Genomic DNA, 26,192 nt, shown 5'->3' with positions numbered 1-26,192 from the left:
AGCTTATGTGATGCATCTCTGATTTAGTTGGCCTACAAGGTGCAAATCTGCCCTGCTTTCTGCAAAATCTCCAAGCCTCCGTTTTAGGCTTAGAAGAAAGGTTTAGTACAGGTGTACAGGTATAGTCTTGTCTAATGGTTCTGCTTTCTGCTGCTGCATTGAAAAGCCAGGCTCCTTCTTGGGGGAGCTCTGTGTCTCCCCCAGGCTTGGAGCAGCTCTGTGTTTCCTCCATGACAACAGCTTGAGGCCTGCGCACGCTGGTACATGGCACAAGTCTGGGGTGACAGGATCAGCCCCATGAGGCAGCTGTTCCCACAGTGACAGGGAGCTCTTGTGCAACCTGCCGCAGCGCCTCTCACGGCACATTCCTTGTCAGGCTTTTTTTTTTTTTCCTCCTGGCAACAGGTTGGGTGGGTTCAGGACTTTTTTTTTTTAATTATTTCTTCAGTGCAGGCTGGTTTCCTTTTTCCTGCAGCGCTCAGGTGGAAAGGGAGGTGGAGCCACAGGAGCAGGTGGGAGGGGACTGGCTCTCCCCAGTGCCAGCCTGGAGGCTTGTGATTGGGGCTGGAGAGTGGAACAAGCCCTGAGAGCACAAAACCAAGGGCATGGGTGGAACAATGAAACGAAATGACTTAACTGGCAGCGCCAGGCCACAACAAGCCAGTCACATGAGCAAGGTGGCTGGCAGGAAGTGCACAGCGGGGACAGATGCACAGTCCCAGTCCCTGGGACGGGAGGCCTGGGCCTGAAGCTGGAAGGGGGAGCTGGGGATGGTGATTCTCATCCCCTGTGCTTCCCTTCGCTGCGGTGTGTGGCACACGAATGAGTTGCAATGGAGGTGAGCCTGGCTTCCTTGCTGGCTGGCACGGCCGTGCTGTGGGCCCTGGGCCTTCCCCAAGCTGCTGCTGGGAGCAAGCCCGAATGGACAGCAGCCCCGCCAGGTGAGGGGTAAGGGGAAATGACTATGGGTTGGTTGGGTGGGAAAGGGAGATTCCCTGTCTCTCTCCGAAAGGAGCAGGCAGGTTGATCCACAGGCTTTTCTCCTTTCCTCTTTCCCAGATAAGTGACCCTCCAGATTCCCCGGTCCCCGCTCCTGGCCCTTCTGTTTCCCTCTAACTCTGAGGGTCTGCCTCCATCCTCAGTCTCTGCTGCTTAGCCCCCAGGCCCTTCTGCAAGCTTCTCTCTCCCCAGTCTCTGTTGTCTCATCTTCGGGGTCCTATTCTATGTCCAGGCCCTGCTGTGGCATCCCTTCCACCCTGGTTCCCCGCTGTTTGAGTCCAGGGGTTAAATCTCGGCTCAATACTGACAGCTTTTATTGCTGCCCGAACCCACAGCCACCCCCATCTGTCCCTCCTTCTCAACTTAGGCCTCTAGGAATCCTGTGCTGACTGTCCCAGACTCCTTGCTTCCCACCTCTCTGGCCTTTGGCACCAAGTTGAAGTTTGCCAGGGCAGCAAATGGCACCATCTTCCTGAGTTTTGGCAGCACCACACCAATTGCACAAGTACAGCCCAATGACATGTTGCTTTATCATAGCCTACCGTAGTCATCTGGCCCCTGAGTTGGCCAAGAGCAAAGCAGAGGCTAAGATATAACCCTAAGGCAGTTATTCCCAACCAGGGTACCGTGACACCCCAGGGTGCCTTCAGAGCCTTTAAAGAGCACTGTGGGGTGCCACACAACACTAGCCCTGTTCAGCGCGCAAAGATGCTTCACAAGATAAACCCAGAGATTTCAAATAGGAATTCATGGTGTCTGACCTGCTGTGGTCTTTCTGGGTGCTTTGCAACAGAAGAACTGCTCTATTCTTTTTCTGTAGTCAAAAAATGAGTGAAAACTAAGAGCTGGCATTTTCCAAGGGTGCCTTGAATCTAATGAAGTTGAGAACCACTGCCCGAGGGAATACACAGAGATTCCCTGCCCTGCCTTGACCACTATGTGAGCAGGCAGCAGCTATGAAATTTCCTTGCATGTCTCCCAGGCTACCCCAAGCCCCCCAAGCTCAGGGCTTTCATGTCTACCTAGGAGCAGGTCATAGTATAAAAACCAATGCATGTGTCCTAGCTCCAGATAAATTGCAGTCTTGCCATCAACAGCTGGGAAATCAACTGGGTTTTGTAGGTTGCTACAAAATGATATGATATGGCTTCCTTCAAGATTTTGCCCGTTGGCTTGTTTGACAGGCCAGATGAATGGTGCCAGGCTGTCTGTAGGCTGGATCTGGTCCTTGGCCCAGTCTGGCATGTGGTGCTGGCCTGGTAGGGGGTCAACCCAGGCATATGGGAATGGCTTGTCTAGGGGGCCCGTTCTGGCATGGCTGCATCAGGCCCTGGCCAGGCCATTCCTGCACAGCTTCATGGGCCCCAACTTGACCCAGCCACATGGGAATGAGGCCCAAAACTCCTATGTGAGGCTGGCCTAACTGGGGTTGATCTGGCCTGGCCGGGGCCGATCCAGCCTTGTGGGACTTGAAAATTTGGCAGTGGGGGAGTGATGGCAGTGTTATTTGCCACCATTTCCCCACTACCACATTTCTGGACCTGTGGGGAGACCCACAGGCTGGATTACACGGCTCTACTGGCCAGATTTGGCCTGTGGGTTGGGGGTTGAGCACTTCTGGGCTTGTTCATTCCTTATCAATAGTGAACAGTGCAGAGGAGCAGCCCTGCCTCTTGTTAGCCTAGGGTCACAAACTGCCCTTTGCTACACATCCTGGATGACAAACACAGCCTCTCCAAAAAGTGAAAGCAGATGCTACTGCAAAGGAGAGAGAGCGTGAAGATATCCGAGGGGGCAGCATTGGCCAGAGATTGGAGTACTGTATGTTGTTCAAGGGCAGCAGTGCTTGCTCTTTAACCCGTCTGCTGCCTGTGAGCAAGGCTACAGAGTTGGGGCTATGAGGTTGGTGGGAATTAGAAGAAGGATGTGAGCAAGCAGAAATTGCCCACCCACCTCCTCAAACACTCTGCAGTTCGGCCTTTCTGCCATCTTTACTATGTGCCCACTGCAGGCCAGGAATGAGAAGGTTCCAGCTGTGGAGGGCTCTCCATGGGGTTGGAGTACGGGGAGAGGACCTCCCTGGCCAAGGCCAAACACTCTTATGCTGCTCCTTAGAAAGTTTCCAAACTCACAGAAGAGGCTGCACGTTTCCCCAGCTTCCACTTTCTCACTTAGGGTCGTCAGTCTCTTCCAGTCGCTACTGGACATAACCGCACTGAACCCAAACCTTCTCACCTGTTTGGAAAAAGGGTCTTGCCCTCGTCTCAGATTTACTCTGCATACCCTGCTCATGTTCCTAGCGGTAGCCTGTGCACCTCCCCACCCACTGCACCCTGCCCTTTCTTCTGCATATTCAAAGATTCATAGATGTTAGGGTCAGAAGGGACCTCAATAGGCCGTTGAGTCCACCCCCTGCCCTGTTCAGGAAAGAGTGCTGGGGTCAGATGATCCCAGCTAGGTGCATGTCCAGTCTCTTCTTGAAGACCCTCAAGGTACAGGGGTCTCATATAACCTGTTAGGCTCCTGTTGAGAACTCTCCCTCCTGTTTTCTGTCTGTCCCAAAGTCCCTTTCACCCAGTCACACGGGGAAGTGTGAAAGGCGACAGAGTGATGGCAGCTGCTGTTCAAGCCAAAGGAGAAGCTCCAGGCCTTGACCCCATGGAATAGAGTGGCTTCACTGCTCTTCTCAGGAAATGAGGACCTGTTTCTTCAGAGATCAGCTTGCCTGAGGGGCTTGCATGCCTAGCCCCAGAACAGTGCTGGGAGGCCCATTTTGTCATGGAGCCCTCAGCCCATGCTGGTGGAGCCAGGTTCAGGGAAGGCCGATAAGGCCCCTCTCTCTGCCCCTCCCGGACAAGCAGGACCTGTTTATGATGGTACCAGCACTGGGAAAAACACTGACAAGGTCAAAACAAGGCATTTGTTGATGCAACACTTTTATTGGAGGCTTTTTTGCATTTGGAAGGCTCTTCAAGCTCAGCCTGCCCCACCCCATACACGTTCTGCTGTAAACTGTTCACTGACTATTTTGGACTCTCTGTCCTTGCTTGCGTTGACTCAACTGATGATACATTAAGAGGCTTTAGGGCTTCTCTTGCCCATGTCTGGTGCTGCTCACGAGAATCAAAATGGCAACTTCAGCAGAGCAGGGTTGATTTACACTAGCCAAGCCTGTGACCAACAAGTCACTGCTTTGTCAACAGTACCCTCACACCGCGTACATCAGTGCACACCTTCTTCCACCAAAGCCCAGCAGGCCCCAAGTCCCTGCTCTTGACATGCAGGCTGCACAAACTTTCCTGAGCTACGCAGCACCCAGGGTAAAAAGGACTAGTTACTATAAATAAATTGCACCACTGTCTGCGCTGGAGGCAGTTGCCGGGTTCTGCAGTGCTGCTGAGGACACAGGAACTCTGCGGGAGAGCCTGCCAGCTTGTCAGAAAGGATACAGTGCCCTCAAGAAGTGTGTGCCCCTCACAGTCCTCCCTCCATGGGCTCTTGTTCCAGGGGTGATACCCTGTCAAACTTGGGGCTTTAACAGAGGAACAGGAGGATCTGTGCTCAGCTGCTGTTGCACACCAGTAGTGCAGGGCAGGTGACAGTGGCTGGTTTCAGTACCACACTCCCTCCTTGCAGGTCAGCAGTATGGGACCCATCAGTACACTAAGGAGGGCAGCAGGAAGAATCTAGCTGTGGTGTGAGGAGGTCAGCTGAACAAAGATGCATCCCACCTCCTCTCTACCTCCCAGCACTGATTTTATTTTTAACAACATTTTTTGTGTTCCAAGTCACATCAGCCAAATCAAGTCCAAATCCATGAGTCAGTTCACAACCATAAGTGATCCTACAACAGGCAAACATGCTTCACCCCCACCAAGGGCTTCAGATATTTCCAAAGTGTTTGGGCAGGCATCCAATGGGCAGGCCCATGCCCGGAGGCTTGAGGTTCGGATGCCCCCATGTTTCGCCTGCCTGCAGCCATATGGCTACAGGAGCGGGACTTTTCTTCTGGCATGGTTTAGTACCTGCCAAGGTGTTGGAGATTAAAGTCCATTTTATGGAAATGGGAGGCTGCTCCCTAGCTTGTACCTCCCTGCGCTGATGGGAAGACATGGGCAGGGAGCATCTGGCCCAGTCAGGGCATTTTCACCTTCCAAAGTTTGTAGTTAAAGCCTGGAGGCACAGTAAGCTGAAAGCACAGCTCTCTTCTAAACAGGGCAGGGAGCAGCTCTGATTAACATAACAAAGAGGCTGGAAGAGCCGGTTGGAGTGGGAAGACAAAGGCAACTAAATACATTTGGCTGGGCCAAGAGAAGACTCCATAAGGCTCAATCTAGGAGCAGCTAGGGCCAAAGAGGTTACAAAGGCTTTGGTCTTTTGTCCTTAATCTAGGACAAAATAGCATTAAGGGGGGAAACTGAGATGAGGAACAGTTAGGCTGAAGAGCAGTAATGATGTCCTGCCACCAAAATCCATTTGAGCCCCATTATTTGAACCCTTTAAAAGTGTTTTGGCCAGGGCACCAGAGAAGATAGAAGTGCCCACTTGTCTTCCTTGGATGAAGAGCTCAACAAGGCTTTTCCTCCCCACTCCATCTGTTTCTGAGGATGGTCGGGGGACCCCAAAAGCTTAAAAATCCATAGGAGTGCTACAGACCTTCACTGAGGTACGAGGAATGAGGTGCATGGGCAGGAAGCCTATGGAGAGAAGGAACTCCCTGCCTTGCATTCATTGACTGTGTGGCTGGATCCCACTTAAGCATGGGGACAAGAGAAAGACAGCCCTGCTCAGTGCTGCAGCTCAATCTACCCCCCGGGTAGGCTGGCTGTGTGTGCTCTGAGAAGGGAGAAACCCCAAGCAGTGACACGTCCTTCTCCTGAGGGCAGTCCCCGAAGCCTGGCTTCAGAGTGTTTGTTCAGCAAGCAAAGCCAGCATGTTCACATATCAGCAGGGCCAGAGCCCTGCTCCCACCAGGACCACACTCTGGATGTTTAAATAGAGCAGGGTGTGGGTTTTACTGTTAATGGAGATAAGGCAGAGTTTAAAGCCAAGGTCAGATGGAAGAGGAGGGTTTGACAAGGCTTCCATAGCACAGACTTTGCTGGGATTAGGGAGGGCATTTACACAATTATACTTACACTGATGAATTAACTTCCCATGTCATTGGGAAATCAGGTAATCTAGGACAAAAGCCATTTCACTCCCAGAGCCTTCCCTTGCCTATCAGCTCCTTGTTTCTCCCTCCTGACTTTGCTCAGTATCCTAGGAAGTGAAGGTTTGTCCTCTGTCCATGCAGTGCAGTGCAGTGCAGATGTCAGTCACCCTAGGCCTGTTCCATACATGAATTGAGGTACTATGTGGAGCTAGAGATATATGTTGCAACCTCTTCTCTACTACAGACTGTAGGCAAGTCTTTAATCTCTGGCTCTCAGTTCCTATTGTACTCTGTCCATGATCACAAGGGCTAACCTGTTGCTGGATGAGCAAAGTATATGCATAGTTCCTGTGCCATTAAGCATACATGCAGGCCATGATATTTTGGTCAAATTTAATTTATTAAATCAACGTAGCACATGCTTCAAGTTGTATGGTTTTGCTTATGGGGATGCTGTACTCTCAAAGTAATGTGTTTTTAAGTGGCACAGCCTTGCTATGGATCTGGGGAAGGGTCATAACATTCTCTGGGGAGGGTAAGGTCTCTGCATCTGGGATGAAAAAGAAAGAGGGTTTTGTTCAGTTTGATTTTACAGTTTGTGTAACTACCTTTGAACTGCCACCATAATCACGTTGCCACATAATCCTCTCACAGGAAGTGATAAAATAAGCCAACACAGGTAAAGCAGTAGACATATGCTACTTCCCTACCTCCCCTTCAGAAAGGCTAATTATTGTACAGCATAAGTGACTAGTGCAGAGAGGGGCAAGAATATAAAATAATCTCATTCTCAGTTTCATAGAATGGATATAACAATATTTTGTTTCATCTACTTCAAACATGAGTTACTTAAACCAGGGTCTGTCCCTTACCACATGCATATGCAGTGCCTAGCACAACTGGGCTTGGGGCTCTGGAGGCTGTCTTATTTTGGCTGGTTCAGGTGGCACAGTGGTCTCAGATGCATTCTTGCTATGGGGAGCATTACTTAGACCCAACCCCCCACCCTGCTGGATATGTGTGGTGTACGCAAGCTGGTAAAAGAGACCAAATTGAAAAGCTGTTTTAATTTATTCCATCAGTTCCTGATCTCTCCTGCCTGGACTCCAGCCGCATCTACGATCACCACGTGTGGAGCCAGCAGCCACCCGTTAATCATTTATTCTGCCCACTGGACAAGTCAAGCCTCCAGCTCCTTCAGTCCATCCAGGACTTTAACCTCCAATGGAGCAAAGACTGCCACCCGCTGAACCTCAGCACACAGGGCCACCTACAGAGCACACAACACACCAATGGGACAGCCTACCTCACCTTCCTGCACCTGCAGGCCACCGATGCTGGGAACTACACCTGCACGCTGTACCTAGGTGGCCAGAGAAATGCCTCCTTCACTATGAGACTGACCATGACAGGTAGGTGGGGAAGGCAGTGGGGGAGGGAAGATGGTGAGGGGGACCACTTGCATGCAGGCTGATGCCATCCTTGGACTTAAACCAGAGGCGGGCAATTATTTCGGCTGGAGGGCCGCTTACTGAGTTTTGGCAAGCCATTGGGGTCCACATGACAGGCAGCCAGGGGCAGATACATATTAATTTTCTAAATTTTTTAGGGGCCCCATGGGCCGGATAGAATGGCCTGGCGGGCTGCATCTGGCCCGTGGGCTGTATTTTGTCCACCCCTGAGTTAAACCCTGCTGCTTCCTGCTGGATAACCCAGGAAGTAGCACTGGTGAGCTCGGGGGGGGGTACTTATCTGCCCTGCCTAGCCCAGCCCAGCTCAGGCTTGGTAGATATGCACACTGATAGCATGCACAGATATGCACACAGATATCATGCAGTGTCCCTCTGACCCAGAGCTGGTATGCTTGCCTGAGCACAGGAGGGGAAGTCTTGGGGGCATATGCACTGCTCTAAGTAGTGTTGGTTTGAGGGAAAAGGCCTAAAAACTAGATTTGCGTTCTCCCTCCAGCTAAATTCCATTTGTTTTATCTGCACAGAGAATTTTAAAAGGATACAAAGATTCCAGCTGGGCCACAAATAAAAAATGTTGTGTGGGACACACTCAGAGGCAGATACAGAAACACACTCAGAGGGTCACTTCACAGAGAAAAACACAAAGACCAGTCTCAGGAGCTGCACTTTGACACCATGTAATAGTTACTGGGCTGCAAAAGGGGAGAAAGACAGACCCCAATGGGAACAGAGAGGAGAGTTTCAGGAGAGATCTGGAAAAATCCAAGGTGGCATTTCCAGATAAAGCATAATGTAAAGAAGGCTCTGGACAAGGTAGCGACCCCAGTTGAAGTCAAGTAAATACTGGGTTTGGCACGGAAAGGAGGCTGGCATTTAGAGGACAAAAAGGACCCGCTGTGAGGAGATGGGCATTTGAACAGCAGGCAGCGCTAAGGCATTTCCTCTCTGCAAGAGCAAGCGCCTCTTAAGTCTCCCTTCCCCAGCCCCCATCTGTGTTTAGTCATTCATGCTGGTGGAAAAACAGAAAATTTGGGTGAAAAATGTCATTGAAAAATACTTGCTGTTGTTCTTTGAAATTGAACCCGCTGCTACTACTGAACATGCTAGCTCTATGCACACCCCTTAGTTGTCAGTAGGGAATGAAGCCAGGACCTAGAGCACAAGGAGCCCAAATCCCAATACTTGAGCTAATGGAGGAATTTAGTTAGCTGCTAAACAAATTCAAGGTTCCCTGTCATTGGTGACCAGCCACACGCCCCATCACAGACTGTACAGAGAGGGAATTTTGCATGTCTGCATTTTATTTGACTGAGTAGCTGAACAGCTTGTACTTTAGGCATGCTGGGCTGACTGAGTTTACAGAGTGCTGTTGCATGCACAGAGGAAAAGTGTTTTCCTCCACTGTAAATAGAAGGATTTAATTGTAGGGAGTGTCTATGCAGGGTAATTACCAGAATAGTTATGCTGCTAGATTTCTCTGTGCATATGCCCAAGAGAAAGGATCCTCCCACAGATTTTTTAATTGACAGTGTCCCTTTAAAAAGCCTGTCTCTCAGCCTTTTCTTGCCTTCCAACAGACCTTTGCACTGTGCCACCTGAAGTCCTTTCCCCATCCAGCAGTCAGACTTTGGAGCCTACTTTAGGGAGCCAGATAACACTGAATTGCACGGTGCGCCTGCCCTTTGATGAACACTGCAACCCCATCTTGAGCTGGATGAAAGATGGCCATTGGCTAGGCAACGAGAGCAGCCAGTACACCCTGGAGGAGAAAACCTGGTAAGGAGGTTGACCTATGAGCCTATAAAACTGGGGCCTGGGAGAGGCTGCTGACAGCTGGTGCTGGGAGGGGCTAATTGCTCCAGTCATTCAGCAAATGCCATGAACTGGACAGCTGAGGCAATGCGAAACAGGGCTTGTCTCAGGGGGTGCCCTGGACTCACCTCCTGCTAGCACCCATCTCCAGTGAACTGTACCCCAAATCCCAGTGCTTTGTCTTGTTAATGAAAACCTCAGTATGAATCACGGACCCGTTGGCCAGTGCTCTGACCTCCAGCGAGACAGCCTCCCAACCAAGTGCTCCCTCACCCCTGATTCAAGCCCTAGACACAGATTAGGGTCTGCAGATTTATCTCGAGCTTTGTCTGTGGCACCTTTATTCTTCCAGGTTCAGACACAACTGTCCCAGGGCACTTCATTGCCAGCCTAGACCACACCCTGCTATGCTAGCCAGAGGCCCCTCACAGCCAACCCAGTGCACCTCTAGCTTAAGCCGAGCTACCCTTATTACCACAGCCCCAGTTATACACTGGCTCGGAGTGTACTGGACTCCTGGCTTACAGTTCCCAGCTTCTGCTTCTTGAAGCAAGACAAAACAGTGTTGATTTTTTCCCAGGGGACTTTGTATTTGTAAATGAGTGGACTGTGATCAAGCCTCGATTCATTTGTGACAGAGACAGGATCTGAACTCATATCTCTGGAATAAAAGCATGGCTACATGGACATATATCCCCCCTTTCCCTCAGGTATTACTCCTGATCTGAACAGAGGAGATCAATACAGACTTGAACGAACAATGAAGCCCAGCATGAGCAACAGTATGCATGTAGGCCAGCTGGTGGTTTCTGTACATTTCTCAGTGTGCCAACACAAGACTCCCTGTTGCACATAGCTAGGAGTCGAAACTCACTGGCTTCGAGAACAACCTCAGCAACACCAGCATGAAGTCAGAGTGTCTTAATGTGCGTGAATTACAGCATGTTAAACCTCCATGGAGGATTAATGGGCAGTGATCTAACACTGCTTCACTCTGAACAGGACCACCTGTGTCAGGGATTAACACACTTTTGTGTTTGTGCACTGACTTCACATTTTCAGCCAGCTTGGTTTAGCTTTTCTAAGTGCTGCTGCATTCACAGGCCTTGAGATCAGAGGAGTTTCCCCACAGAGACTCCAGAGTTGCTAGGAGCTCCCATACTTTGAGACATCTGCTAGCTATCTTTTCTGTGTACCCACAGGGAAATGCAAGGTTCAGCAGGTCCCAACAAGTCTCCTTTTCCTAGAGAGGGTTAACGTAAGCTTCAAGGTTTTCACCTGGCAGACATCACTTATCTACCAAAGCATGTTCTCTCCCCCAGAGGGGCTGTACTGGTTTGTGAAAGCAAAAGACCCCACACTAGAACTGAGAACAGGGGCTGCTTCTATACTGCAGCCAAAAGTATTATGTCATTGCCAGCAAGAGGTCCAGGTGGGAGGGGTGTTATGGTGGCTGAATGGGTGGAAAACAGAGCTGGCTGCTAAATTCTGCATACACAAGACATATGAAATTCTCCCTAACAGCTGCCATTGTAAAATAATTGCTCTTGTGCATGTGTTTAAGCACATTGATCCATTTCCCTGGCTGGCTGCACAACGGGGAAATCAGCAAAGCAAACCTGGCCAGTCAATGACATTCAACAAAAGTTCATCTCCTAAATGTAGGTCGAGGAGTCTGCGGTTAGGGCCCTGCTTTTGCCAATCTTTGTCTTTGTCTTTAAGCACAAGGAAATTCCCAGCTGAGGTGGAAGCTGCCCTCTCATTTGTGGTGCAAAGGACAAAAGCTAAGAAAAGGCTGATGCTAAGGGAGAGGCAGCAAACTGATACCAGAATCCTGGCAGATGGGAGAGATGGAAACTTGTGTTATTCCATCTTGGCCCTCCTACTTTCCCAGGCTGAACAGTTCCTTGTAGTAGCACGGGACAACAAGCTAGAGCTCCTCTGGGCCATATTTGAGATTAATTCTATCCAGAAGTGCCTTCTCGTATTTCTCTGTCTCCTAGTTGATGTCTACTTCCATTTCCCTCCAGAAGATGTTCAGCATAGCTCTATGCTAACCCAAGGCACTTCTGTCCTTCAGGCGCAGTGATAACGCATCAGAGAAGTTCATGTCCAGCCTCCTGTCGGTGAATCTGACAAGCGATGAGAACTATGGTGTGTTTGCCTGCCTGGCTAGCAACATCACAGCCACATTTACACTGCAGAGATCAGGTAGTAACTCTTTGAGCTTTTACCCCATGCTGGTAATGATGTAGCAAAGGGCTGGAGCAGTTGAGTAGAGGGGGTTCTACCAGGTAGAAGCAGAGTCCCTTGGGCATTTCCAAGTTGTGTTGGGAATTATATGCCTGCCCTGGTAACACTTTTGCCATATCCAGCTCTGATATTTACAGCTGTGGACAGAGTCATGTTCTGGACCACATGGGATGCAAACTTCCTTTGACTACCTGTTGACTCCAGAAAAGGGTTTGGACTCCAGACACACAGGTCAGAGTCCACAAGGCCACAGTTCTTCTGTGTTCAGACTAGAACTGTCTGACAAGAAAGGGAAAACATGGCATTTCAGTGGTGATAAAGCCACTAGTCCACGAACAGCACTCTTGTACAAAGAGACATCCATCATCCCAGCACCGATTAAATGACCAGAGTATGAGGAATGGTTAGCAGCAAGACTTTCAAATAATGGGGAGGCTTTATCTACACACTCCCAAGCTCTGTCCAGTGAGCAAGAGGGATGCAGATTTCTGGAGCACTTTGTTCTTGTCTGTGCCGTAATTAGCAGCAGAATCAGCCTAAGCAGGGGGAATGGTTCAAACAGGACATGGAGAGGTAGGTCCAAGTTTATACGATACAGGACAGTCAGGTTTTGATTCTGGCCTGTAATGGAGTGTGAGTGTTTAACCCTTTTGGCCAGGTCCTGAAGTAACTTCTCATTTTGCTGCTGAAATTTCTCAGAGCTGTCTTGAAAGTAAACCCTTCCCACCACTACTCAATAGCAGGAACAGCAAAGGGTTCCCTGTTAAATAGGAAGTGTTCTTTAAATAGGATGATAGAAAGTTGCCACAGGATGGCACCATAACCTAAGAGGAGGGAAACCATGCTTTTTCCATAAAAACTCCTCACCCAATTCAAGACTTCTTTGTTTAGATCAGCAGTGAAAGAACTGATGATGACGGACCTCTGGATCCAGCCCAGCTGAAGGGTCTCTTCAGATTAGCATAGGGAGGGAGAGGAAGAGAGAGAAAGAGTTCACCCCCACACTAGAAGGGATAGATGAACCCTGTTCTGCAATAGGGAGATTACTGATGAGAGATTACTGATGAGATTATGGCTAGATACAGGGACCTCCTAGGTTCATGATCTCATCACAAAATGTGAGGGGTCCCTTGTAGCTTGGTGCCTGGATCAAATGATCCATGTGCTCCTACTTTAACCTGCAATTGATCTAGCTCAGTACTCTTTATTCTGACAGGCAGAGATGTGAAAGACCCCTGAGAGTAGAGTCTATCCCCTGTACGTGCAGGGCACCATCTTCAAGCAAGTGGTGCTGCCAGTAGCTTAACTAGGGCTGGCTGTTGGCTCACCCAGGGGCTAGAGGCAGCATCCCAGACTGGAGGCAGGAATCCTCTTGCCAGCCTCACTTCCCCTCCCTTTGCTGTGCAGCCAACAACTGCTGGGTTAACCCTCTCACACCCAAAGGCTTGTACAGTATCGTTCCACATACAATTCAGTAGCAGGTGTGAAAAGGTTAACCTCGTAGATGTTGCAGCAGCAGTGGCTCCCATGGAAGAGGCCACCCCCACTTCTTGCAGCAGGAGCCTCCAGCTCCTGGGTAAGCCCATACTGTGGTAGGTAAGACTGCCCGTCCCCCCACCCCTGCTCTCCTGTGCTCAGCACAACCTCCTCTTCATGCCCCCAGTTCTGCCAAGGGCTCTGAGATAGCTAGCTATGCCTCTGGGTGCTGCTGTCATACTAGCTAGCAAACTGACAGCATGCTAGGGCCCAAAGCCTGCTCTGCCTCTAAAATGTGTCCCACAGCTAATGCAAAAATTTAATGTCCTGCCTCAGTGTGTGATCCAAAGCCACCCCAAAACCCCTGCCCTGTTTTTTCCTGTTCTCTCAGTGGACAATTTGTTGGGCCCTAGAGATGCACCCTAACCTCAGTGTGGAGATGTACTGCTCTCCTATCCTGACAAAGGGCTGCCTTCAGAGATCCTCATTCGCCAAGAAGGCACAAAGCTCTGTCCTGGTCTGTTAGTGAAAAACTTAACGCACCTACATCATAAAGGGGCCTACTCAGGGGGAGATTTCTAAATAGTGGAGAAGGAGCAGAAAGACGACCCACAACCTAATGGTGCCTAATGTTAGGGCACGTGCTCACTGAGTGTGAGACCCAGCTTCTAGGCTCCCTCATCCAGAAAGTTAGAATCTGCATTTCCCACTTTTCAGCAACGTGCCCTAAAGTAAAAACCAGACCATGAGCTCAGCAGGGCCAAGAGCACCTTCCACCCCTCATGTTGAAGCTGTCCACTGGACAGCCAACAGGAGAAGTCGTGGATCCAGAAGAAGAACATAAAAATTGGGATTGGGGCACTGCAGCCCAGTGCAAACAGCACTAGTCTGAGAGGGAAGGTTCTGGCTTCTGCTCCTAAAGTGGGTTCTGCATTGGAGGAAAAATATTGGGAGCAGGGGTTTAGACCCAAGCTAGCTTCCTCACTGAGCACAGTTGCACTCCCTCTTGAATAGTGACATTCCCCATGGTGAACTGGGAATCACCACAGAGCATAAGTGAAGGTAGAGGCTCAGGATGGCCTCACAGAGCCATGATCAGAAGGCACAACATGGAGAGAAGAAAGCTAGACAGCTGAATGGCTGTGGTACAGGGTGGATTAAGGTTGTATTTAGTGACTTAGATGCTGAGAGCTGGGTAAATGCCTCTTGTAGGTGGATTTGTACTTGGCCCTAGGTCTTAGCTTAAAGCTCTAAGGCCAGTAACCCCACTCAAGGTTTGCCTCAAGCAATAACACCCACCACTGCCTGCATGGATACAAACTAAACCTCTCACTTAAAGCAGCACCACATTTGGTTGCAACTGCTAACTGTACTGAAAATGCCATTTCTGATAATTGCAGAGGCTGCTGGGCATGTAGGGGCAGTGTTGGCAGCCCTGGCAGTCCTGGCTCTACTGCTGTTTGTGGCTGTGATCTACGTGAAGTGCCGCTTGAACATGCTGCTCTGGTACAGGAACCACTATGGAGAGCTAGAGCTCAATGGTAGGTGCTTGGGGTTTGGTCAGGTCTGGTCATGCCAGGATGGTTTGCGCTTTGGTGGTGGGAGAGAGGGTACATTGGAAAGTCTCAGGGATCCAGACACTCTGGGCTTTTGTCGCTTCTCTTAAAGCTTTACGGAGAGTGATTGGAAAGTAGATGTTTCATGGCATTATGCTGGATCCAAGTGGTCTTTCTGCCTTTCTGTACTGACAGGGTGGCACCCACCCAAGGAACCAGCCTGCATCCTCTCAGCATGCCCCTGGGCTACATGATTCTGTAAAGCCAAGCCACTTTTAATGATCCCTAATACATCTAGATTGCAACTCATTGGTCCACTGTTAGAATCTTTCATCTTTTGGTTTAAGAGCTCTCTCTAGCATTTTAGTACACAGTGAAGAGATGCTACCATCTATGCCAATGGTTCTTAATCTTTTTAGACTCGGGGCACCCCTTATTATACCCCAGGCACCCATCAAAAAACACCAACTCTTATCTTTCACTAATTTTTTGACTATAGAAAAATAATTGAACAATTCTTCTGTTGAAAAGAAATCAGACTAAAGAGGTCAAAATATTTTTGCCACTATGGATTTCTATTTGAAATCTCTGGGTTTATCTTGTGAATTATGTGTAGGTGTTTGCACACCTAATAGTGCTAATATTGCATGGCACCCTTAAAAGGATCTCATAACACCTTGGTGGAGAATCTTGGTTCTACATGAAGTTAGGATAGAGTCTAGAGTTGTACTAAAAGCACAATTTTTCCTCACAAGGTCAAACCCATTATATCAAAATTAAACTAATTGCTCTGAAATTTCTCATAACATCTCATCCCAGTTTAATTTCTGAAAAGCTTGGGGAAAAACTGCCTAGGGAGATTTCTGAAACTGCACTCTTCTCTAGTATGTTGTTAAAAAACACACTTACCATAACATGACATCTATCGGATGGCCGTCATAGAGGACATTCCGGTTTTCTGCTACTCTGTCCTCTATTGATATAAAACCCAACACCTTTATGTCCTCTATTTTTCTCCTCAAGAGGACATAAAGGCGTCTGGTTTCATATCAGTAGAGGACAGAGGATAACCAGACTGTCCTCTGTGAAGGTCACACCTACAATATATTTAAGACAATGTGTTAATGATCATGTATACCTAAAGGGATATAATTTTGTACAATTTATCATCATACTGAACCAGACATATGGGAGTTCCTTCACTACCATGAAAGCAACCCTTCCCATTTCCCTAACTTTTATGAGAGACACTTCCCATTGTGAGATCTTGTCTAAAACACGGTACACCGGTTTACTTCAAGCAATACAGAGCCCTGTGGATATACTTCAATTTTAGGAGTGGCCATTTATAGAGTAGCTAAACCTGTTTCTGTTCATCTGGACAAACAAGAATGTCAACACCTCCTTTTGCTTGCAGGTTAACTTAATTGGCCTAATCACACCTTAAAAAGTTAAACCATAAACCAGGTTTTCCAGACTGTTGTAAAAGTGGAAATTGATAAATGATTCTGTAGCAGAAGTTATTGCACCCAGTTAGGAATCCTAGTAACTCCACAAACCCTCTAAATGTGGGAAAGCATGTAGATGCATAATGATAGCCACCCAGCCAACCTTAACTCTGCTCCACAGTGCCACCAAAAACATAAAGGCAACCTTTTCAGTCCATTGCTCAAATTCATTAGCATTTTATTAATCACTACAAATATCCTTCAAATTGTCTCCGAGTTTCTTGTTACTTGGGGGCTTTCGTGCTATGGGGCAGAGTAAAGGTTGTTTGGATCATCTTAACTATATGTATTCTTTCCAACACTTCGGGATTCCTTGAAGCAGAAGCATACATTTTTAATTTCCAGGCTAAGCATTTTTGCTTCAGGATTTTTTCCCCTGCCATATATGATGAATTCAGATTCTAGAGAAATTATGGTCCTTTTTTTTAAATATCTGGGAATAGCATTAGGACTGAAAGGGGTCTCGTGGGCTACAGAACTCACTCCCTGCAACAACGAGCAATCATCAGGAGTTAGATAGCTGCTTCTAATTTCCAATCCATTTATCCATAGCCAGTTTGTAGCTTTTTGACCTTCTGCCAGTGCTAAAAAAAACCTTCATCACCTTCCCTAACATCAGTCCCAGGTATAAATATATTTTACCTCATATTTCTCTGTATTTTGAAAATGTGTGAGTGTGGAGATGTTGAGAACTGATGAAGGCAAGTTCTTGGAGCCACTGCCAGCATCTCTGTGGGATTTGTATTTGGATGGCAGTAGCACCCACAACCTGCTAGGAGCTCTCCAAATGCCTCTGAAGATAGTCCCTTCCTCGAGCATCATACAAACCATGGCTGTGATCTACTACCACACACTTCTGTGTGTACTTGGGACAGTAGGGCACTAGGGCATATGACAAATAGACACAGTTCCCATTCTGATCCTTCTCCTGTCTTGAGCAGAGGCTTGTCCACCTCTGGAACGCACTATTCCACCTGGATCTAGGGTTCAATTTTATTTAATGACAGGCAAGTTTTTTTAGCGCTGTTAGACATTGTGGATATAGAGCCTGCCATTTCTACCATTTATGCAAGTTAACACAGATGCCCTGCCACCAGGAGAGTCCAGCACAAGGGGTGAGGGTAGAGTCTCTCCCTGGTCAGTAGCACAGATGAAGACAGCTGGCTGCGGAGGCAAACCAAACTTCCTCATCTGCCATACAATGTGGTGTGTCTCTTTTGCCCATGTCTATTTTCCTCTTGATCTGCTGAGCACTTTTTACAGATGGGAAACTCTACGATGCCTACGTGTCCTACATGAACTCCTCAGATGACAGGAAGTTTGTGAACTTCATTGTGAAGCCACAGCTGGAAAACCGTTATGGCTACAAGCTCTTTCTAGATGATAAGACCATCCTGCCCAACTCAGGTGGGGACTTCCTCCAGTACTACTTCCTGTCTCATCTCTGCCCTGGAGGGAATGAAGCTTCCCCTTCCAGAAAGTCATCTTTGGGCAAGGGTTGATGAGTTCTGGCTGGGAGTGCAAAAAGTTCTCATTTACTGATGACACTGGGCTGCTCTCTGGGGCAATCCCTTCCTTTGCATTCAGGCTCCATGGAGCAGTTTTACTAACATTAAACCTGCTCAGGTGGCGATGTCAGAGTATTCTGTAGGTGGGGAAAACAATTACTGGAAGGATCAGTGCTTCCCCACAGAATGAAACCCAGAATTCCTGACACCTTTTTCCCTGCTATAACAGCTGGAAATATTTTCTTTAGCTCTGGTACTGTAACCCAAGGGGAGGGTGGGAAAAGGGCACTTTAAGAGGGACTGGGCTATGACTTCCATTGCTCGACAGGCTACAGTCCTCTTAATGGAGGGTTCTTTATTTGGGTTTGGATGCAAGGACAGCCTGTTTCCAAAGGAAGAGTCCCTTGCTGGCTCTGCTAATCCTTTGCCATGGCTACCGCTGAGCTGCTTCTCTGTCCCACCCCCACAGAGCCTTCAGCAGACCTGATCATGAATGTCAGTCGGTGCAGACGCCTCATTGTGGTTCTCTCCAACGCATACCTAGAGCAAGACTGGTGCAACAACAACTTCAGGTAACTGGCCAGCCACTGAACATGGCAACAGGCTGCTGCTTTGCTTCCCACTCACCGAGGTAATTCCCAGGAGACTGTTCAAGTGACCCACAGTTCTGCTGTGGCCTGGCAAACAGACCTCTTCCCTCCCACAGCTGCAGTCAGCGGCTTCTCCATGATACTGCCATGCCCTGAGAGCATGGGCTTGAGTCCCCCTGTGCCTAAAACTACAGAACCCCCTAGCACCAGAGAAGAACAACTTCAGGATAAATCCTGCTCAGTCTTACAGAGGCTGGAGCATACTCAGTGCAGGCAGAGCCTTCAGATAAAACCTAGCTGCCAAGCTCACATACTAAACTTGCATGAAAACAGAATGACCCCACAGCAGCCCCTCTCTAGTCCCTGCTCAGAACAATGGAACCCGAGAACTTCTGAGTGAAACAATTGTTGTTTTCCTCCCACGCTAGAAGTGTATTTTGTTCTAGTTTTATCCTCCACAATAGCTGACTTTCCAAAAACATTTGGTAGGCGGTGCCATGTGGAAGTTTGGTAAAATTACTGAAGGCTGCAACTTGGCACGTAAAGAAGTAGAGACCCTTAATTCCAGAGGTTTCTCCCTGCTCCCCATTCCCCACCTAGTACAGATAGGAGTCCTAACATCTTGCCTCAGTTCTTATAGCTCCATCTCACAAAGAAGCCGAGTGCCAAGCCAATGCCCCTCAAAGTCTGTGGGAGTCTTTCCATTACTCTGCAGTTAGGTTAGGACTATGCAGCAATGAGGACCTGTAGCCTTAGCTGAGCAGAAGCCATGCATGACACTTCTAACCCCCTGGAACTGTTATCTTATTTTCCAGGGAAGGTCTATGGAGACTAATGGAGTTGTCCCAGAGGCCCATCTTCATAGTTTTTCAAACTCAGTACCGGGAGATAGTGCATCCAGCTATTAACCTGCTAAAGCAGCACAAGAAGGCTGTAACCCTGTTGCTCTGGCGGACTGGCTCAATGGTAAGCTGGGTGTGGGAGGTGGGGATGGAAAGATCCCAGCAGTGCTGCTTTGTACTGTGCTACAGCAGAGACTCTGGAAACAGCTCTTCTGGGAGGAGCGCATGTCAGACTCTCAAGAAGCAATGAAGAGAAGCTATGCTTCTTTGAGGGGAAGGGCCAAAGACTGCCTCAGCCCCACAGGCCCACTGCAACAGCACATACCAGAAGCAGCTCCATTACTGCAAAGCTGAGAGAGCAGCGTTAGATATGCTAAGTGAGGCCTTGAAGATATTCTTTAGATAGGCTAAGTGGGGTCTTAAAGATATCCTCCCCACTATCCTATTGGGACACTTCCCTGCACTGTCCTTCTATGTTCTTCCTCAGGGCATCTACTATTGCTGCCCTTGCCCTACAGTGGGAAAGCCCCAGTGAACTATCAATGTAGTGGCTACCAGGAGATGCTGAAGCCTTCCTTCTTGGAGGCAAGAGCCAACCCTAACCCTGGTGCAGTAAGAGAGAATATGAGGTCTCATACAGAGCTGGTCAAATCAGAAAATATCAGTTGGTTTTCAAGTAAGGCAAGCCCAGAGGTTCATGGAGCTGCAGCTTTAACTACTGATGCTGGTGGCCATGAAGGGGCTCCAGAACCTGAGAGAAGGCAACAGGCAGCAGCCAAGCCAGGTCAGCTCTCTGCAAAGAGATCATACCAGCACAGAAAGAGAGGTTACAGGTACAGGATATGAGCTCAGCTCCTACTGAGACTGGTGTGGGCAGCAAGTAAGCATGTGTGTGTATGCGTGTGTGCATTTGCACGGGGTGGAAATCACTGGCCTGTAAGTGACTTGCCCCAGGACCTTCAAGCCAGTAGCAGCCTGCACATATCGTTAGCATTTCAGCTCCCTCCGGCCAGCCACAGTCCTGTGTTTGTTCTACATAGGTCAAGGATTACAATGGAGGCCAGAAGTTCAAGCCCCTGTTTTCATTATGTTCACATGGATGCACTGCCTTCTCCATTTGGTTTTGACATGTACAGCAGAAGACAAGCTTCATGGTCTCTTTCCATGACAAGAGCATATGAAAAGCCACTGTTTCTGCTCCTTGATCCCCCACCTGAGCGACAGCAGCAGCTAGTGTCTGCATGTGGAGGGGCATTGGCAGTACATCCTCTGTGCCATGAAGAGCCCAATAAAGATCCTACGTGGAGTCAAGGAAGAGGTGGCATTGTAGCCTTATGCATTATGTATACTCCGCAAGAGCTCAGTGCAAGGGAGTCTCTCTAAGTACAGGGTCAAAGTGCTCCATGCCTGTAAGGCTGATGTGGTTTCTAACGGCCAGCCCCAAACTCACAACAGGCTCTTTCCTTCTTTATTGCTCATCACTGAAAGAAGGAAGAAATGTGACTTGCAGTCCTCAGAGAGGTCTTTCTAACCTGGTCTATACTACTGCAAGCCCTCTAATGGCTAGTGGGATGGCACAGGTGTTGCCACAGGAGGGCACCATTCACACTGCAAAATCTCTAATCCCAGCATTGACTCATGAGAAGGGAAAACCCAGTGTCTTGAATCCCAGGATTCAGGGGCTGGTGGTTATAGGAACCAGGGCTTTTAGTGAAGACCCAGAGATCATGGAGACCCTGGTATACAGCTCTCCCCTGAACATCAGCTCCCACCAAAGGGTTGCATTTCAGAAGTGATATTAGCTTGGAAAGCTGGACCTAAGCCTGATTCTGTTTCCATAACAAAACTGTACTGATTCCCAGAGCAATTTCTCCTTCAAACCCAAGCCCAGACCTGCTGCTCCCAGCCCCTGAAGCCTCAGCTGTGCTTCTTCAGAGTTCCCCACACAGGTTCTGCTGGTTCCTCGCTCGGGCGAGGTGCCATTGTCTGAGCAGGGTTCTTACCAGAGTTTTGCTGCCAGGACTGCAAGTATGTGCAGGGACTTGTCCATGCTGGCTCCAGGGAGTCTTTCAGTCAAAGTGAAGCTACAAGGTTCTCCATAAGGGAGGAGAGAGCATTGCAAGTGCCAGAGTCCATGTTTAAAGCAGCAGAAGCCCTGCAGCCTGGCTGCCAGGGTCTGGAGTGCCCTGGAGTACCTATAGCACAGCCTCAGGATGGTTTCTGGCACAGCCAGTGGATAACCCAGCGGTCCCCCTTGGTTAAGATGATGTGAAACTCCTGCTGGAGAGACAGAAATAGACCACCATCACCATGCTTCTCTTGGGGCCTGGGCATGTGCAGGAGACCTCAGGGGAATGCCAGTAATCTGAAGGAGACGGAGGGAGGAACCTGCCTCAGCAGATGGATCACAGGACATCAAGTCATGTCTTTCTCCACTGCTGCCACTGATCTGCTGGACAACCTCGGGCAAGCCTCTTTTCTTTGCACCTTCATCTTGTGTGCTTAGGTTGCGTGTTGCAGGGCATGCAGTTATTCTTTGCAGTGCATTGGTACAGTGCAGCACGCAGTGGGGCTCTGAACTCTGCTGGAACCTCTCAACTCTACCAGAAGAAAAGAGCCCTTCGCCCCAGTGAGTTTAGCCAAACTCCCTCTGCAGCCATAGGACTGTCACCTCCACAAACACCCCGGGAGACAGGCTTTCAGTACATGCTTCCCAAGTCACGCCCCGCCCCCCCGCAAGAAGTCTCTCAACAAGTAGAGTTGTTGAAAGTTGTCCCCAGAGTGCCAGGGAGTGTGTGGGTGTTTCACAAGGTGGAGGGCAGTTTGAACCCAAAAAACTCTGTTAATGAGACCTGTGTTCTCACCCCCAATACAGACCCCTTCTTCAGACTTCTGGAAGGAGCTATGTCTGGCCCTGCCGCGGAAAGTTTCTTTCCAGCACGCCATGGGAGATCCTCAAACCCAGCTCCAGGAGGACAAGGACCCCATGCTGATTCTCCACAGCAGCTCCCTGGAGCACCGAGGAGAACCACATCCTGAGGGAGACCTGGGTATGTCCGACATCTCCCTTGGTTCTTAGGTGGCTCTGGGATTTTTTTCATTGGTGGTATCTTATACTGGACCAACTGTTTAGCTAGAAAAGGTGCTGGACAAGCTTTTGGGCACAACGTGCCCTTCCCCAGGAGGCTAGCCGCCCTCATCCTTGAGCAGCATTCAGCAGGGGGTCATGCCAGAACATACAGGCTGGGCTGCTGGCAGATATCCTACTGACACCTTGTGAACAAGGGCCTGCACACCGGGGGCCAGCCCACATCCTTTCTCAGGGACAGCTCCTGCTGCACGTCAGCCCTGTGTCAAAAATGAAAGGGTCCTCCAGTCTGGCCCAGATGAGAGGAAAAGATGTGAGGATGGGTCCCAGGAGAAGACATCTTGTAGAGGAAAGCTTTGGCTTCTGCCCCCTCCCTCGAAGCAGTAGTTTCAGTGCCCCTTCTCATGCCTCAGAGGCCAGGAAGTCTGAGTTGAGCCATATGTTTCAATTATTTGCTCAAATCATCTTCAAATAACTACTCTAACAAAAGAAATTGAAGTGACCAGCTGTAGATAGCTACTAACCCCACTTCCCATCCACCACACTGAATGTGTTGGTAAGTGCCTCCACTTCGGAGGAGCTGTTCTTCCCTTTTTGGGGGGAAAGCCCCACCATTCAGGTCAGAGCAAAGAAGGCCATGACCCATCCTCCACATTGCCTTAGAAAACAAGGGCAGCGAGGGAGCGGTGGGGTTAAATCAGTGGCTAATGGCACCTTCAGAACCAGGGCATTGCTAGTGGCTTTCTCCTAAGCCTCTGGAACAGCTGTGGCATGGTGTGGCATGGCGTGAGGCAGGTTTACAAGCAGCTGGTAACGGAGAGCCCAGCTTGGTTGTCCTCACTGGTTTCATTGTCAGGAGGGAAGATGGGGTTGGCACAGCTTTTGTTGGCCAGGGTCACTGCACTGGGTGTTCGTTGCAGGCAAATTGTCAAGAAACAGGGCCCTAAATGTGGTGAATGTGCATTGCCTTTGGTCTGCTGAACTCCAGCACAAAGAATGACTGCATTTCCCTGTCTGGCCCAGTCCAGCTCTCCCACAGGCTGCCAGGGCATCCTCTTGCTTTGAAGGGACAACAGCAGGTAGTGTGTTAGGATGCTGAGACCTGGATTCACGCCAACAGCTCTTTAAGTACCTAACTTATTTTTGCCTGTTCTGACACTTGTGACTGGACAGGTATTGCCCTTGAATTATTTTGTGGTAGAAAACACCCTCTGGAGCCCACGTCCAGAATTTCCACTCTATCCCCCATACCGTATCTCAGGGGCTTCCCTCAGTACCAGCAATACCTGTAGCAATACCTCTCCCTCCCCATAGGCCTGCGAGGGCCCATCTTCAGAGGCCCACCAACTCCTCGAGTGACCAGCTCTGACGGACCAACAGCACTGGCAGGTGGCACGATGGAAGAGGTGCAGTTGAGCGAGGGCCAAAGAAATGAAATAGATGTCTCTGACCTGGGGTCTCGCAACTACGGGGCGAGGACTGACTTCTACTGCCTTGTGACAGAGGACGACCTCTGAAGGGAAGAAAGGCAGCAGGTGACTGTGTCGGTGTGGTGTCCCCCTGAGGAACATGAGCCATTCAACCAAGTTTCTTTATCCCAAAAGCCTAGTATGGCCTTTAGCACTCTGATTCCTGCATGCTTCCTACAGGGAGTCAAGCCAGGGACACAGCTTGGTTTCCACCGGCCCCTTGAAGCCTTATGGCCCAGCATAGACTCTAGGTACCTGCCTGTTAGAAATGGTTTGACACCAAGGGGAGTTGTCGGGAGAGAAGAACTCAGCCTTTTGCCTGGAACTGTCTGATAGCCCTGGTGGAAAGGAAAGCACTCAGGGAAAGCTGGTGCCTCAGGCTTCAGCATGAGTTTAAGGATTTGCTAGCCCTGCTGAATGGGTTTTGCAGGAATGGATGCTGCTGAGGTGCTAGGGTTTGGCATGATCAGTAGGATCTGTGATAGTGTCTCATGGCTGGTTTTAGCAAGCCACCGGAGCTTGTTGCATCTGGGATGGGGACATGGCCACCACCCAGAAAGGCAATCGGCTTCTTAGTTCTCTTAGTGGAGCCCTGGGCCATCGGCTGCAATGCCTGGGGAAGAGGCCAGGCAGCAGGGAACCATGACTGAAGGAAGAGAAAGGCATGGCCTTACAGTAGCACAGTGGCTGATCTGCCCGAGCCAGAGAGGTGATAACAGGTGCTTCCTGGTGGAAGGGCAGGACCACGGGCATATAGCTCTCTCCAGGAAGTGCTCCTGGCCTGCCTGCCTCGCTCACTGGCAAGCTGCCCAGCACTGTTCCTTGGGGACTGCCAGCATCTCTCACCATTTCTGCCCATTTCATCATTCCAATTTCAGCAGTTCAAATAAACAGTTGTCATTTTAACTTTGTCTTGGCCTCCACCTTCCCCACAGCACCCACCAGCAGCTCTGTGGTAAGATGCAGCCTGTGACCAAGTCCATGCTGCACATGACAAGGCCTTATGGTAAAGAGCCCGGTTCCTGCCTCTTACTGCAGTACGAGGGAAGTGAGGTGCAGCTCTGGGGGAGCTAATCCTGAGCTAGCTCCTTGGCATGGCAGGCAACAAGATGGAGCCTTGGGTTCCTCCTGGCTGGAAGAGCAGGAACTGCAGGCCAGGGTTGCTGAGCATCTGCAGGCTGAGGGGGGTCACAACTCTGATAGCAGTTTTCCTAGTGCTACCTTTATGCCAACGTTCAGGATGAGAGTGCTCACCTAACACAGCACCTCTGCCAGGTGGTGTCCGTCTGCTTACCCACATTAAGCTGCAGAAGGAATGCCAGAAGGCAGTGCAGGCCAGATTTATGGTGTAGGAAATGTGGACTATGTTCATTTCCAGCAAGGGCTGTAGCATAAAAAGAGGTAGTGTCTGTGAGCTAGGGAAGGGCCGTCCCACTTCCTTCCAGGTTCCATGCCCTGTACAGGCAGCTGCTCCCACCTCTTTTGCCTCCCTCTGCCAGGTGGGCAGTCAGGCTTCCCATATCTACTCTGTGGGCAACTGGGCTTCCCCACTTTGCCGCATGGGCAGGCAGAGCTCTTTTCCTGGCTGCATGCAGCGTGGGCATGCTGACCCCCACCCCTTACCAGGTGGGCAGCCAGAACCTCATCACTGCTGGTCATGCACAGTGCACAGGCAACATGGATGCCTCCCCAGGCTCCCTCCCACTGCACCACCAGTGTTCAAGGCCTTCAGTTAGGTAACAGAGAGGACTGCATGCCTGGCTCAGAGATTGCAGAGAGGGGCAGATAGCTAGGAAGACAAACACACTGAGAGACAGCAGCCTCCCTTTCTGCCCCACTGCTGTGAAAGCAGATGCCCCTTCCTCAGGGGGCAGTGGCTTGCAAGAACTGGGACCGAGACTCAGCCCCAGGCAGCAGATTTTCTCCTTAGCCACAGTTTATTCCTGCCAAAGCTGCTTCTCCAGCAAAGCAACTCCTGACTTCCCCTGATCTGCTCTGCTAGCAGCCCCACCCCATGCCCTTTGCCTAGTTCTTTATTGCTTTCCATATGTCAACACTGCTGAGGCAGCACCATCGCTTGCTCATGCCCTGGTCTCTTGGTCTCTGGCCTGCCTTCAAAGCCCCACACAAACAAACCAACACAATAGCCAGCGAATCCCAGCCTGGGTCCCTCCAGCAGGCACAAGGCCCAGGTTGGGGGAGACCTGTTGGGGCATGTAGACTCCTCCCTGTCAGGGGTGGGGAGGGAGGGAGTTGGTGTAGCGCTGGCTCCTGATCTGATCTCAGTACTTTGCTCAGGTGCATTTTAAAAGGGAGCTCCCGTGCTCCGAGGGTCACACAGGCAGAAGCAGCATCTGCTCCTCTGTGGGGCAGGAAGGGTCAGGGGGATCTAAGCAGCTCCTGAGACATCTTCCCTTCACCCTTTGATGTACACACAAGGAAGCCCATGCCCAACGAATGGCAC

The 26,192-nt window shown here is 49.7% G+C and overlaps 1 protein-coding gene across 3 annotated transcripts; it reads left to right on the top strand.

The window, feature by feature from the left end:
- Positions 1-547: 547 nt before the first annotated feature.
- SIGIRR (single Ig and TIR domain containing) lies at positions 548-24,634 on the top strand. 3 transcript variants are annotated; one of them, XM_014604265.3, is made up of 10 exons: positions 548-941; positions 7,237-7,566; positions 9,204-9,402; positions 11,519-11,649; positions 14,568-14,708; positions 17,495-17,638; positions 18,209-18,311; positions 19,145-19,295; positions 22,047-22,221; positions 23,574-24,634. In XM_014604265.3, exons 1-10 carry the CDS (start codon positions 833-835, stop codon positions 23,774-23,776), a joined length of 1,686 nt encoding a protein of 561 aa, XP_014459751.3. In that variant the 5' UTR covers positions 548-832; the 3' UTR covers positions 23,777-24,634. The 3 variants fall into 3 exon arrangements, with proteins under 3 accessions (XP_014459751.3, XP_006275120.3, XP_059578501.1); XM_006275058.4 differs by having other exon boundaries at positions 549-838; XM_059722518.1 differs by having other exon boundaries at positions 883-948.
- Positions 24,635-26,192: the final 1,558 nt, after the last annotated feature.

Source organism: Alligator mississippiensis, chromosome 2 (genome assembly GCF_030867095.1).
Source record: "Alligator mississippiensis isolate rAllMis1 chromosome 2, rAllMis1, whole genome shotgun sequence".
NCBI classification, from domain to species: domain Eukaryota; kingdom Metazoa; phylum Chordata; order Crocodylia; family Alligatoridae; genus Alligator; species Alligator mississippiensis.
The sequence above is the reverse complement of the archived record's forward strand: the minus strand, read 5'-3'. Positions and strand labels throughout refer to the sequence as shown.